The 15,768-nt window shown below is 51.3% G+C and overlaps 1 protein-coding gene across 1 annotated transcript in view; it reads left to right on the forward strand.

Moving 5' to 3' along the window:
• mst1rb (macrophage stimulating 1 receptor b) overlaps window positions 1–15,768 on the forward strand; it is a 173,931-nt gene that overhangs the window by 83,625 nt on the left and 74,538 nt on the right. The window contains exon 6 of the mRNA XM_072472923.1: window positions 5,551–5,711. Within this exon, the coding sequence (XP_072329024.1) occupies window positions 5,551–5,711 (161 nt within the window). The remainder of the gene's footprint in view (window positions 1–5,550; window positions 5,712–15,768) is intronic.

Genomic DNA, 15,768 nt, shown 5'->3' on the forward strand with positions numbered 1-15,768 from the left:
GGTGCTGTTGTGCTTTCTTGGTCGTAGCGTCAACGTGGGTGGACCAGGACAGATTGTTGGTGATGTGCACACTTAGGAATTTGAAGCTGTCAACAATCTTCACCTCAGCACCATTGGTGCAGACAGAGGTGTGTACGATACTTTGCTTCCCGAATTCAATGACCAGCTCTTTAGTTTTGCTGATGTTGAGGAAAAGATTGTTGTTGTTATATCATGCCACAAGTTCTCCAGCTCCCTCCTGTACTCTGACTCGTCATTGTTCGAGATCAGACCCACTATGGTCGTGTCATCAGCAAACTTGTAGATGGAGGTGGAGCCAAATTTTACCACACAGTCGTGTGTGTATAGGGAGTAGAGTAGGGGGCTACGTACACAGCCTTGTGGGGCCCTGGTATTGAGGACTATTGTGGATGAGGTGATGTTATTTATCCTAACTGATTGTGGTCTGTGGGTCAGAAAGTCGAGGATCCAGTTGTAGAGGGAGCAGCCAAGTCCTAGGTTTTGGAGTTTTGAAATGAGCTTGGCTGGGATTATGGTGTTGAAGGCGGAGCTGTAGTCAATGAATAGGAGTCTGATGTAGGAGTCCTTGTTGTCGAGATGCTCCAGGGATGAGTGATGGGCCAGAGAGATGGCATCTGCTGTGGACCGGTTGTGGCACTTTGTGAATTGCAGTGGATTAAGGCATTCTGGGAGTATGGAGTTGATATGTCACATGACCGACCTCTCGAAGCACTTCATAATGATTGTACAGTTTGCAATACTCCAGTTAATGCCTAACCTAAAGGCCCTAATCATTACTCTCTTACTTTTGTATTCTAAATGCCAATGTTTATTAAGGCAATGAGCTTGTATTCTTTACATTAGGCCTCAAGACCATTCTTTATCGATCCCCTCCTATTTTCTATCCCATCCTTTCCCTTCTTGAGAAACACATCTGTTCTTTGAGTCCATTTATCCAATCAGCTTTAGTGGCCTTCACAAAATGGCCTTCTCTACTTTAGCGCTTTGTGATGTCTTTGGTTGCAATGGCTGTTTTACCCTCCTTCCGATCATTACTGCACAAATCCTTTTAAGGTGTTGTGGAAAATGTGCAGGAAACAATTGTGCCCTAAATACAGCTTAGCTTCGCATCCTTGAGGCTCAGTGCAAGGACTCTGGGACGCTGGAGATGCTCTCTTCCCCTGAGTCAGAATGTCGGGGGAGGTCATCCCACTCCGGAGAGGCTTGGGCACAAAAATTTTCCGCTGACACTCCCTAAAATGGACTTGATGGAGCGTTGGAATTTTCTTTCCTGGGACGTGGGTGCAACTGGCAAGGCTGGCATTTGTTACCCATCCCGAAATGTCCCAGAGAAGATGGCGGTGAGCCACCAGATTGAACTGCTGCAGTCCATCTACATAATAACTAGGAGCAGGAGTAGGCCATCTGGCCCTTCGAGCCTGCTCCGCCATTCAAGGAGATCATGGCTGATCTTTTGTGGACTCAGCTCCACTTCCCTGCCCGAACACCATAACCCTTTATTCCTCAAAAAACTATCTATCTTTATCTTGAAAACATTTAATGAAGGAGCCTCAACTGCTTCACTGGGCAGGGAATTCCATAGATTCACAACCCTTTGAGTGAAGAAGTTTCTCCTAACCTCAGTCCTAAATCTACTTCTCCTTATTTTGAGGCTAAGCCCCCTAGTTCTGCTTTAACCCACCAGTGAAAACAACCTGCCCGCATCTATTCTATCTTCCCTTCATAATTTTATGTGTTCCTATAAGATCCCCCCCGCATCCTTCTAAATTCCAACAAGTACAGTCCCAGTCTACTCAACCTCTCCTCGTAATCCAACCCCTTCAGCTCTGGGATTAACACAGTGAATCTCCTCTGCACACCCTCCAGTACGTCCTTTCTCAGGTAAGGTGACCAAAACTGAACACAATACTCCAGGTGTGGCCTCACTAACACCTTATACAATTGCAGCATAACCTCCCTAGTCTTAAACTCCATCCCTCTAGCATGAAGGGCAACACTCCATTCGCCATCTTAATCACCTGTTGCACCTGTAAACCAACTTTTTGCGACTCATGCACGAGGACACCCAGGTCCCTCTGCACAACAGCATGTTTTAATATGATGGCTTTCAGCAGTTTGATACAACTTAGTTGCTTGCTTGGCCATTTCAGAGGGCAGCTAAGAGTCAACCACATTGCTGTGGATCTGTCTGGAGTCACATGTAGACCAGGCCAGCGAAGGAAGCAGATTTCCTTCCCCAAATTACCTTAGCAATTCAGATAGATTTTTACGGGAATCAAAGATAGTTGCCATGGCCACCATTGCTCAGACTAGCATTCGATTCCAGATTAATTAATTCATTGAATTTATGGGCAGGATTCTCCACTCCCGGGCCTAAGTGCCCAAGCCATTGTGAAGGCCGTTGCATTTCACGACGGCGCGAACAGGGCCCCGGCATGACCTATTCTGGCCCCCTGTCAGCGCTGGAGTGGTTCACGCCACTCCAGCGTCCTTACGCGGTGCCAAATGGGCGCCGCGCCAACCCGCCCATGCGCAGTTGGGGTAGCCCAATCCTGCGCATGCGCGGGGAACTTCTTACGTGCGCCGGCCCCTCACCAACATGTTCTGGGGCCACGCGTGGAAGGAGGTAGGCCCCAGGGGGGGGGGGAGAGGCCGGCCAGCCGATCGGTGGCCCCCGATCGCGGGCCAGACCCCATCGGAGACACCCCCCCCCCCCCCCGGTGAAGGAGCCCCCCTCCCCCCTAAAAAGGCCGCCCCCCCCAGCGTTTCAGCAGAGTTCCCGCCGGCAGCGACCAGGGGTGGACGGCGCCGGCGGGAACCTGTCGTGTCGTAGCGGCCGCTCGGCCCATTCAGGCCGGAGAATCGCCGCTCACCGTTTGCGGCGATTCTCCGAGCGGCCTGGCGCGAATCGCCGACGTGTGGGGGGGGGGGGGGGGCGGAATCACGCCCTAAATTTCCCAGCTGCTGCGGGAGGGCCTCAGAGCCTGCACGGGGCCCCGAGAGGTCGCTTCCAGGCAGCTGCTCTCTGCCGCCTCTGGGAATCTGACCAAGGGGTGGAATGGTGCCAGGAAGCTGGCACAGTGGAGCACAATTCCCCGAATGCCCACCTAAGGCTGGAACCCGCTGAGGTACTTCAAGGTCAATGTTGAGAGAGGGATTGTCATATGGAAATGTCTAGCTTTTCAAACTAACGTTCTGTAAATGCAGGGAGCACTGGAGAGTTAATTGAAAAGGAAAGATAGCATGCTTTCCACCACAGCAACCATTATCCTTGCTGGGGCATGTAGAAATACCTGGCATTGTCAGAGGAACAGCCGCTGTGTTGTCTTTCCTTCAATTAATTTTGAGATCAAAACGGAAAGTATAAGTCAATTGAGACACAAGTCAGCGCAAGTGGTCTGTGGGGAAAAAAGCACTTGCATTCTCCAGTCACTCACCATGACTGTGTGTACTGTTCCTAAATACTTACAAGACTAAATAAAATGAGTCAAACCACTAAATTTATGTTTGAAGACATCTTGGAGTTTCTTTGTCACAGCATGTTCAGTTGTAAGACTTTAGTTGCAATTGGCCAAGCAATAAGTCGGTTTCAAAAAATATATAGATTTTTAGTTTTTCTTTGGCGTGCGGACAGGGTGAAGAAAGGACCAGAAAAATAAAAATAAGGCTGAGGAGAAAGGTAGCTGGGAAGCAAAGAGGAAAAATAAACATTTGAGCGTGAAATGGGAATGGTGGTGACCTGAAATTCCAATCCGAGTAAACGTGATGGAGATGTTGGCTATTTCGGAACAGAGTAACAAGAGGAGGCCATTCAGCTTATTGGGCCTGTTCATTCAATGAGCTCATGGTTCAGTGTCCAAAATTGAGCGGGTTAGGTGGGTTGATGGGGATAGGGCGGGTGAATGGGCCTAGCTAGCTTCCAGAGGGGTGTTGCTGACTCGATGGGTCGAATGGCCTCCTTCTGCACTGTAGGGATTCTATGCTTCCTCTGTTACCTAACTCCGCACTCCTATCTTTGCCCCATATTTCTTAATGCATTTATTTCAGAAAAATCTCATCAACCTTAGTTTTAAAAATTCAGCGTTAACCCCCCGATTGAGCTAAAAGGAGAATACTGCGGATGTTGGGAATCAGAAATACAAATGGAAAAGTGCTGGGAAAACTCAGCAGCTCTGGCAGCATCTGTGGAGAGAGGACAGAGTTAAATGTTTTGAGTTCGTAAGTCTCTTCAGTAGAACTGGAGAAAGGTAGACATGACGGGTTTTATATTGAAAATATCTGAATTTGTGTTTCATCCCCAATTGATCTGCTTAATCCTTTTGCTCTCTTCTCCCTCGCACTGTTTGCTCATGGATTGGATTGGATTTGTTTATTGTCACATGTACCGAGGTACAGTGAAAAGTATTTTTCTGCGTGTGGCTCAAACAGATCATTTAGACATGAAGAGAAAATACATGGGGGCAGCACGGTAGCATTGTGGATAGCACAATTGCTTCACAGCTCCAGGGTCCCAGGTTCGATTCCGGCTTGGGTCACTGTCTGTGCGGAGTCTGCACACCCTCCCCGTGTGTGCGTGGGTTTCCTCCGGGTGCTCCGGTTTCCTCCCACAGTCCAAAGATGTGCAGGTTAGGTGGATTGGCCATGATAAATTGCCCTTAGTGTCCAAAATTGCCCCTAGTGTTGGGTGGGGTTACTGGGTTATGGGGATAGGGTGGAGGTGTTGAACTTGGGTAGGGTGCTCTTTCCAAGAGCCGGTGCAGACTCGATGGGCCGAATCGCCTCCTTCTGCACTGTAAATTCTATGATCTATAATAGGGCAACACAAGGTACACAATGTAAATACATAGACACGGGCATCGGGCGAAGCGTACAGGGGTGTAGTATTAATCAGGTCAGTCCATAAGAGGATCATTTAGGAGTCTGGTAACAGCGGGGAAAAAGCTGTTTTTGAATCTGTTTCTGCATGTTCTCAGGCTTTTGTATCTCCTGCCCGATGGAAGAAGTTGGAAGAGTGAGCAAGCCGGGTGGGAGGGGTCTTTGATTATTCTGCCCGCTTTCCACAGGCAGCGTGAGGTGTAGGTGGAGTCAATGGATGGGAGGCGGGTTTGTGTGATGGACTGGGCTGTGTTCACAACTCTCTGAAGTTTCTTGCGGGTTTGGGCCGAGCAGTTGCCATACCAGGCTGCGATGCAGCCAGGTAGGATGCAGCTTTCTATGGTGCACCTGTAAGAATTGCCAAGAGTCAATGTGGACATGCCGAATTTCCTTAGTTTCCTGAGGAAGTATAGGCGCTGTTGTGCTTCACTGGTGACAGACATTGCATCTGGTTGCAGGACCTCTCCTCCTGTGGCGTCAAGGTCACTTCCGATGTGCCCCTCTTTCAGAAAGAGGAATAGCGAAACAGCTAAACTTGAATGTTGTGTGCGGAAGAAGTTAGAAGTTAAGTGATGTGTGTTGTGGTGTCTGGTACTGTACATCCCGCTGGATAATGCTCACTGCACTTCTTCTCCCACTCTCTTCCCATTTCAGTTTCAACCTAAAAGTGCTCCTGTTAATGGGAGCACCACACTGACTCTGTGTGGCCGGCTATTCCGATCTCCAGATGCTCCTCCAATAACGCCCACCTCCCATATCGTTCAGGTCGGAGCTCGGCATTGCACAGTCATCCCCGAAGAATCAAACGACAGGAGGTACGTTCGTGCATTTTCCACTTCTCCGTTTAAAATGTTAATAAATACATGTTTGAGTTAAGGAGCCTCCTTGCGCCCATTCCCTTTTCCAAGGGAAAATCTTGCCAATGGGCAAACCCCTCAACTTTGTATAATTACTCTGCCCATGTGGCTGCTTGCAACCATACATCTGGCAGCTGCCACTCACAGACAACATCCCCAATGTCCGCTTTCCCGATCCTTGAGCCGCGATGATTGTCTATTTTTGTCAACGCAAAGATCAGGAAAAGAGACCAGCGACCGATTCGGCCACCTAGATTTCTGGGCCAGAGGTGCCATTGGCGTGAATGTGACATGGGGTGCGATCACTGCCTTGCCTCAGTTTCCTGGTTCAATGCTTACCGAGTTGCCCAAATGTAAAGTGTAGCTCTCGTCAAACGTGGCCGGAAAATGAGGGTGTGCCGTTCAAAAGTCCATTGACTTCGGCAGGAAAGGAAAATCCCTCTGACAGGAGGGGCCATAAAAGTCTGCCCGATTTTTTTTTTAATTGGATGGATAAAAGTGAAAGTTTGGGCAAAAGAAATTCTGAGCAATTTTAACAAACTACCTGTCCCTTCAATAAACTACCTCTCACTATCCTGGGCCAGGTCCCAGCTCTCCAACTTCCCGAGATATTTGATCCCCTCGTCCTTTTAAGACCAGGCACAGACCTCAGCCACATCAACGGCAGCTGATTAGGGCCATGATGTGGCCCCCTTCCCTTCTGTCCTGCCTCTATTCCCACCCCCCAGCCACTAATCAGGTGGCGGACCCGTCTCGAGGGCGGAACCTGACTGTGAAAATCCTGCCTCCCGAAAGGTGGGCAACAGAGGTGGGAACTCAGGCCAGGATTGGTCTCGCTCCTTGATTCTCACCCGGAAAATCCGGTTCAAGGAGCCTCCCTGTAAAGAACTTTCCTACAAGAAATAATTGACCACGTAGATCAGATATAGTTTTGACCCTGTTCAATATCCCCTTAAAAAATGCTCAGGCCCCAAGTCAAGTGCCGCTTCCCTGAAGCTCGTTCCTTTTATGCCTATTTGTAAAGAGCTTTCGAGATCTGCGCAAGCTTTTACTTACACTAGTCTATCAACTTTGAAGTCGTCTTGTTTTGAGAAATCAACCTTAAAGCATTTGTGATGTTTGCTGTTCACATAATGGAATGTGGCTATAGAGAAAACTTACAAGTTAATTAATTAATTGAAAGATTCACGTGACAGTGCATGCCTCACAGTACACAACAGCACACCACTGGCTTACAATCTTGTGGTTCATACTTTCAAGTGTAGAAACGTTTGGTTAATTCAATTTTAAAATTTGCCTTGTGCTCCATTGTGCCTCAGGTGGTATGTGGCCTGATGCTGTGGTAAGCGCATAGCAGGGTATAGTTCTGTCTCCTGCCCTTGTATAACAGTCAGGAGTGAGCTGAGTCATTGAGTGCCTGACAGGCATGGATGGTGGGGTATTAGACTATAAGATATCGGAGCAAAAGTAGGCCATCAGCCCATTGAGTCTGCTCTGCCATTCAGCAAGATCATGATTGATCTGATTTGATAATCCTATTAGAATGCCATGGATTGATGCAATATTTCCACTTGTGAAGTAGACCAAAATTGGAAGGGAAGGTTCATGTGGAGAATAAACCCATGCAGAGCAGAGTTTGTCAAAGTGCGGGTCACGACTTGCTGGTGGGGAGCAGGTGGGTGTCAGGGGAGTTGCGGAGCGATCGGTCGCGGCATTCCCAATCGCGGGAGAAGCGCCCAATGGCCACTACCGGCATTTAAATTGAGAATGACAGCTGCTACCGACTTTTAAATGAGAACTAAATGAGGCTGTGTGCCGTCTTCCAGCCATGAGAGGCAACAGTGAGCAGGTTATGCGCCCTGCACGTACACCTGACGTCAAGCGCCCTGTATGTAAATCACGGAGGAGAGCTTCTTCCATTTTCTAGCTGCTAATAAGCAAGACCAGAGGACTGTGTTACAAGAGACGGCCGGAGACACAAATAGGCAGTGTACCTACTGACCATGATCTTGCATCTGAATCTGCTGGAGAGAGCTACGCAGGAGAGTCCACGGCAGGACAGAACAGTCCTAGTTTTAGTTCTGTGCCAAGATCCTAGACCTCCGGTGAACAGCTACAAAGAAGTAACTTAACTTGGGAACAAAGTAGTGCAAAAATGATTTCTTGAGGTATGGTTTTGTCAATTGTGCCAATGCAAATAAGGATGCAAAACCCATGTATGTTTTATGCAGGGAAGTACTGGCAAAGGAGAGGATAAGTTTCAGATATTGAAAGAGAAGTGGTGGGTGAAAAATCCCTTTTGAGGTTGAGACCTCAGAGTCATTTATCAACTTACAGCTGACTCCAAATGAAAAGACTAAGCTGCTCTGCCTGACCTGTGATACCACATTAAAAACATGCCAAAAGCCCATGAAGCTGTAAGCATTCTGGAGGAGCATTGCCCAGGAGTATCCAGTGCTGAGTAAAACAAGCATTTAGTTGCTGTTGCCCTTTACGGTGACCTATATGTATGAGGTTGGATTTTCCATTCTCACAAAGATGAAAACGGCAGGAAAGAGCTGGTTGAACTCTGCACCTGTGCCCTCTCCTCCTGTGAACCTGATTGGGGTGAGATGAAATTAAATTAAATGAAAATCCCTTACTGTCACAAGTAGGCTTCAAATGAAGTTACTGTGAAAAGCCCCTAGTCGCCACATTCTGGCGCCTGTTGGGGAGGCTGGTACGGGAATTGAATCCACGCTGCTGGCATGCCTTGGTCTGCTTTGAAATCCAGCTATTTAGCCCTGTGCTAAACCAGCCCCAGTGGTGATCGTGAGGACCAAGCAGGCTCCCCTTTCACTTTGAAGATAAGCCAAAGTGTTGAGTGTCGCGAAGGTCAGCCGGCGTTGTTCGTGAAGCTCGGCTGGCGAGGGTCCCGACGGTAGGCTGGTTTACAAAAGTTTGAAAAACACTGACGTAGAGCATTACATGTGGCATAGCCCAGTGGGGCCAAATGGCCTGTTTCCGTGTTGCACAGTTTAGTGTACAAACACTTGGAGCAACATGTATAGAAACGCTATGAGCTTGTCGTTCTCCTCCTCCCTGGCCAAGGTCAATTCGGTCCACACAGAGGGGGTTATCCGACGAGGTGAGTCAGAGGGAGGCAGAAAATTGTTCAGTTGAGTCCACAAATAGTTGATAATTTCACGTTGGTAATCTGTCCCGACAGATATCTCACATCCAACGATGTAAAATAAATAGTTTATTTTTAAAATGGCTGGGGCACAATTTCCTCGCTTCACCTTGGGTAATAAAGTTGCCAACGCAATACATTAGCTGACATATACTAAATGCCTGGGGCTGGTTTAGCACACTGGGCTAAATCGCTGGCTTTGAAAGCAGATCAAGGCAGGCCAGCAGCACGGTTCAATTCCCGTACCAGCCTCCCCGAACAGGCGCCGGAATGTGGCGACTAGGACCTTTTCACAGTAACTTCATTTGAAGCCTACTTGTGACAATAAGCGATATTTATAGGGGCTGGTTTAGCACACTGGGCTAAATAGCTGACTTTGAAAGCAGACCAAGGCAGGCCAGCAGCACGGTTCAATTCCAATACCAGCCTCCCCGAACAGGCGCCGGAATGTGGCGACTAGGGGCTTTTCACAGTAACTTCATTTGAAGCCTACTTGTGACAATAAGCGATTTTCATTTTTCATGTGCTGACGTCATGCACTCAGAGAGCCCAGCAACAGGCTGGCGGCTGGGGTAATGGAGGCCCAGCCCCCTGCCATCACACGAAGCTCACTCAAGCAAGTCGTCATTCTTGACGACAAGTTTGAACAGAATTATCTGAATCACTTTGCTCGAACTCCTTTGGACTGAGTTTTTTCAAAGGAAAATTCAGTTTCTCACACCCTTGTCCCTCCCCTCGGACTCAAGGGTGTCAAATATATTTATTTTCTCTTGAACTTTTTTTCACCCATCTTCAACCCTTGATTATTCTCATTTTCCTCTCTCCTGTGTCTCTCCCATGTCTTGCTTTTGCTTCTCCCCATTCCTTCTACCCTGCCACTCTCCATCTCCCCCACCTCTTCTCTGCTCACCCTTCCTTCCTTGTCAGTTTTCCCGTCTTTTTCACTTTCCACTTCTTTTCTGTTTTAAATTCATTTCCGGGATGTGGGCATCGCCGGCTGGCCAGCATTTATTGCCCATCCCTAGTTGCCCTTCAGGTGGTGGTGAGTTCCCTTCATGACCGCTGCAGTGCCTGAGGTGTAGGTACACCCACAGTGCTGTTGGCGAGGGAAGTTCCAGGATTTTGACCCAGCCACAGCGAAGGAACGGCGATGTATTTCCAAATCAGGTTGGTTAGTGACTTGGAGGGGAGCCTCCGGGTGGCGGCGTTCCCAGATATCTTCTGCTTTTAGATGGTAGTGGTCGTGGGTTTGGAAGGTGCAACTTGGTGAGTTCCTGCAGCACACCTTGTAGATGGTACACATTGTTGTTGGCACATTGTTGTATGACATAAGCACTGACTACCAAACACCACATCTATCTTCCTTTGTGCCAAGTATGATTCGAACCAGGAAAGGTGATTTCCCCCTGATTCCCACTGAATCCAGTTTTGCTAGGCCTCCTCGATGCCATACTTGGTGAAATGCTGCCTTGCTGTCAAGAGAAGTCACTCTCGCCTCCCCTCTGGCATTCAGCTTTTTCAAAAATATTTTTTATTAAAGGTTTTTCACTGATAACAAACACAATCTCAACATCAAACAGCCCAGAAAGTGGCCCTGACATAATACATGGTCATAATAACAATATATATGAAAAAGCCCAACAGATCTTCTCACGCCCACCAGCCCAACAAAAATGACCCACCCCCAACAATAATAATAACTCCCGCTCCCTCCGCCCTTCTAAGAGCTGATGGTGACTAATTCTTTTTTTTTCAAGATTAAAGCATGTATTTACAAGACTTTTATGACCACTGTAGTTTTACAATTATTAACAGGGTGTATTGTCTCAACTCGCGGGGCCTGTCATATGAGGTTCAAAGGTTGAGGTCACAAGGTGATCGAGACATGTACAGGAAGAAGTGGCTGACACTAAAAGAACAACTGTTGGGCCAGGCCATGGTCTGAAGTACATCCGCTCGGTTATGTGGGGGCCAGCAGCTGGCTGTGCTCCCCTGGGAGGGAGCTTCCATGCAGCTACGGTGGTTGTCCGTCGCAGCTGTGCGGCCTGCCCCCCCGCTCTGGGTGCCTCCCGGCACTTAGCTGTGTTGGGGGGAGGTGGGGGGGGGGGGGGGGGGGGGGCACTGGACGCGCTCTTTCCTTTGTCGCCTTTGTCCCTTGTGGTTCTACCCTTTCCTACTTGCCTTGCGTTTTCCCTCGGTGCTTTTACCCCCCTCCCCCCGCTCCTCCCCCTAACCCCTTGCTCTTCTCCCTCCCTTTCTCTTCCTTATTTCGTGATCTGTCCCGAACCCCCTCCTTCCTTCCACCTTTTATGGAAGCCTTCCTCCGATCCTCTGGCACACTTTATTTTCTCTATCCTGAGAAATCCCTCCAGGACAGATAGCCAGTCTGCAGCCTTGGGTGGTGCTGCTGATCGCCAGCCTAGCAGGAGCCTCCGGCAGGTGATCAGGGAGGCATTCACCCCGCTCTCCAGAACGAGCTCTGGCTGCTCTGATACCCCAAAGACTGCCACTTTTGGGCATGGCTCCACCCTCACTCCCACAACCCTAGACATGGCCTCGAAGAAGGACGTCTAGTACCAAGAACATGGGGGTGTGGGTGGCCGGGCCTCCCACCGTTCGCAGTTGTCCTCCAACTCCGGGAAGAAGCCGTTCATTCTCGTCATGGTTAGGTGCGCCCTGTGCACCACCTTTCACTTGGTTAGGCTCAGCCCTGCGCACATGGAGGTGAAGTTTGCCCTGTGCAGTGCTTCGATCCAGAGTCCTTCCCCTATCTCCCTGCCTAGTTCTTCCTCCCACATCCTTCTTGTCTCATCCAGGGGTAGAGTGTACCTCCTCCAGCAGTCATCCGTGCATATCCGAACAGTTCCCCTTCCCGAGCTGGGCAGTACGGTGGCACAGTGGTCAGCACTGTTGCTTCACAGCGCCAGGGACCATGGTTCGATTCCCGGCTTGGGTCACTGTCTGTGTGGAGTCTGCACGTTCTCCCCATGCTCCGGATTCCTGCCACAAGTCCCGAAAGACGTGCTGTTCGGTAATTTGGACATTCTGAATTCTCCCTCTGTGTCCCCGAACAGGAGCCGGAATGTGGCGACTAGGGGCTTTTCACAGTAACTTCATTGCAGTGTTAATGTATGCCTACATATGACAATAAAGATTATTATTATGCTGGTCAGGGGTTCGAGATGTAGAGGAGCAAGTAATCCGCATCGATTGAGACTCTATGCAATCTGCTTCTTCTTTGGATATCTGTCCACCACTTTGCCGCTCTGAGATCGATCGCTAGTGACTCAATTGCCAGGGCGAACAATGCCATGGATAAAGGGCATCCCTGCCTCGTGCCTCTGTGCAGCTGGAAGTATTTAGAGCTGGTGGCGTTTGTCCATTTGTTCACCGTGGGAACGCTCCACAGTAGGTTCACCCACGAGGTGAACCCTAGCCTAAACTCAAACCGCTCCAGTACCTCTATGAGGTACCTCCATTCGACCCTGTCGAAGGCCTCTTCTGTGTCCAGAGAGATGATCGCCCTCGGTGTTCTCGCCCCGGATGGGATCATGATCATGTTCAGCAGGCGCCTGATGTTCCCGGTTAATTGCCTGCCCTTGACAAAGCCCGTCTGATCTTCCGTGACTACCTCTGGTACGCCGCTGTCTGGCCACCTCGCTCGGATCTTGGCATCAGTGTTAAGGAGTAAAATGGGTCCGTATGACCCACAGTCCATCGGGTCCTTGTCTTTTTTGGGGAAGAGTGATATTGAGGCCTGAGCCAATGTTGGTGGCAGGGTTCCCCTTCATAGCAAGTCAACGAACATCTCCCACAGGTTTAGGGCCAGTGCTGGCCCGAATATTTAGTAGATGCCCACCAGGAATCTGCCCGTTCCTAGCGCCTTCCCTGTCTGCATGGAGCTGATGCTCTTTCAGTTCTAATGGATTGTTCTTCAAGGTTGTGTGCCTGTGACCTTGTCACTATACAACCTGGGAACATTCAGAACATTCTTTCTGTAAGGACTCGGTAGCTAGATTGTATACAGAATCAACTACCGTGGGCATCACCACAACCTCTGAACATGAATCTGCATACAATCTAGCTCCCGAGTGCTTGCTTGTTCCCAGACTACACAGTGACGAGGTCACAGGAACACAAACCTGAAGAACAATCCGAATTGAAGGAGCAGAAAGCTAGTTTGCAGTCTGGCGCAAGAGGGGATAGTCCTGAATACGACACTGTGCAGTTTGATAATGTTGAGAATGTCAGCAAGGACGTTGATGATGAATTGCATGAAAGTAACACAGTTGAACAGATACACTTAGCTAAAGAGGAAGTTACTGGGTGGGATTCACTCAGCCCGGGGCCGGGCCAGAGAAGCCCCACGACCGGCGCGAATCGCGCCACGCCACCCCGACGCCGGGACGCGATTCTCCGCAGAGCAGAGAATCAGCGCCATTGGCGCCCGCGTGGTCGGCGCAGCTGCGGTCAGGGGCTGCTCTACGCGCTCCCCCCCACCCCCCCCCCCGCCGATTCTCGGCCCAAGATGGGCCGAGCGGCTGTCGCAAAAAACCTGAGTCCCGCGGGAACCCGGCGTGAAAGGGTTGGTGGAGTGGCCTGTGGAGGGGGAGGGGGGGGGAGAAAGTCCGACCCGGGGGGGGGGGGGGGGGGCACCAATGTGGCCTGGCCCGCAATCAGGGCCCACCGATTGGCGGGCTGGCCTCTCTGGCTGGAGGCCTCCTTTCCTCCTCGCCGGCCCCTGTAGCCCTGTGCCATGTTGCGCTGAGGCTGGCGCGGAGAAGGGAGACACCGCGCATTGGCGCCCATGCCACGGCGCATGCGCGGGTTGCCGCCGGCCCCACTGCGCATGCGCAGACCCCGCGGCACCCAGTTCGCAGAATCGCCGGGGGCTGGCGTGAATCCCGCCACCGCCGGTTGCCGAAGTCTCCATAACAGGAGATTCGGCGGGGGCGGGAATCGCGCCGCGCCGGTTGGCGGGCCCCCCCGCTCGATTCTCCGGCCCGGATGGGCCGAAGTCCCGCCGATAAATTGCCTGTCCCGCCGGCGTAAATTAAATCACCTACCTTACCGGCGGGACAAGGCGGCGTGGGCGGGCTTGGGGTCCTGGGGGGGGGGCGCGGGGCGATCTGACCCCGAGGGGTGCCCCCACGGTGGCCTGGCCCGCGATCGGGGCCCACCGATCCGCGGGCGGGCCTGTGCCGTGGGGGCACTCTTTCCCTTCCGCCTCCGCCACGGTCTCCACCATGGCGGAGGTGGACGAGACTCCCTCCACTGCGCATGTGTGGGAAACTGTCAGCGGTCGCTGACGCTCCTGCGCATGCGCCGCCCGGAGATGTCATTTCCGCGCCAGCTGGCGGGGCAACAAAGGCCGTTTCCGCCAGCTGGCGGGGCGGAAATTCGTCCGGCGCCGGCCTAGCCCCTCAATGTTGGGGCTCGGCCCCCAAAGATGCGGAGCATTCCGCACCTTTGGGGCGGCGCGATGCCCGTCTGATTGGCGCCGTTTCCGGAGAATTTTGCCCTAGATGACCATCAAAATGAACCAAAGCGAAGTAAATCAGGTAAAGCTAAGAAAAATATCTCCTTGAAATGGAAGTTGACCTGGGTGGATTGTGGACCAGAAAACCATTTTTGGGAAAAGAGCTCAAATCAAGTCAAAGGACCATTTCTGTTCAAGCGGAAAAGTTGACTTAGCTTCAAACAGAAAATAATGGGGGGCGGAATTCTCCGCAATCGGCGCGATGTCCGCCGACCGGCGCGAATCAGTCCGGCATCGCGCCGCCCCAAAGGTGGGGAATCCTCCGCATCTTGAGCGGGCGAGCCCTAACCTTGAGGGGCTAGGCCCGTGCCGGACTGATTTCCGCCCTGCCAGCTGGCGCGGAAATGACTTTGCCGGTCGGCGCATGCGCGGGAGCGTCAGCGGCCGCTCATGGCATCCCCGCGCATGCGCAGTGGAGGGGGTCACTTCCGCCTCCGCCATGGTGGAGGCCGTGGTGAAGGCGGAAGGAAAAGAATGCCCCCACAGCACAGGCCCGCCCGCGTATCAGTGGGCCCCGATCGCGGGCCAGGCCACCGTGGGGGCACCCCCTGAGGCCAGATCCCTCCCCCCCCCCCCCCCAGGACCCGGAGCCCGCCCGCGCCGCCTTGTCCCGCCGGTAAGAGAGGTGGTTTAATCCACGCCGGCGGGACAGGCATTCCAGCAGCGGGACTTCGGCCCATCCGGCGCGATTCCCGCCCCTGCCGAATATCCGGTGCCGGAGAATTTGGCAACCGGTGGGGGCGAGATTCACGCCAGCCCCCGGCGATGCTCCGACCCGGCAGGGTGTCGGAGAATCCCGCCCGGGGTTACTCAGGAACTTATCACTTCAGCTAAGACAAATAACGAGTTTGAACAAACCAGTGAAGGGCGAAAGGTAAACATTCAAGAGCTTGAAGCAGAGAAAATCTATAATTCTCAGAGAATCTGGGAGTTTGAAGTTGAAGGAAAGAAACTACCCAATCAGCTACAGGCTGTTGCTGGACAAGTGGAGAAAGTTTCCAAGGAAAAGGAAGATATGATCCAGGAAGTCCAATATTTGGACAAGAATTCTATGTTGGACACAGAAGGAGGGGAGGAATTGCAGCAGCAACTGAATCAGTTGAAGAAGGCAAATTTATCCATGTTAGAGCACATTGAAGCATTGCAAAATAAATTCCGCTTCCCAAGTCCTGGTCACTTAAGCTGGTAGTCACTGGCTAGATTTGATCATTAGGTCTATGGTTGTTTGGGAAACAAAGGGGTCTGAGTCGCGTTTAGGATTGCAGGGGAGATAGGTGCTTTTGGGCTTCCAGTCTTTGAGGGAT

This window comes from Scyliorhinus torazame, chromosome 13, assembly GCF_047496885.1.
Source record: "Scyliorhinus torazame isolate Kashiwa2021f chromosome 13, sScyTor2.1, whole genome shotgun sequence".
In the NCBI taxonomy this organism is placed as follows: domain Eukaryota; kingdom Metazoa; phylum Chordata; class Chondrichthyes; order Carcharhiniformes; family Scyliorhinidae; genus Scyliorhinus; species Scyliorhinus torazame.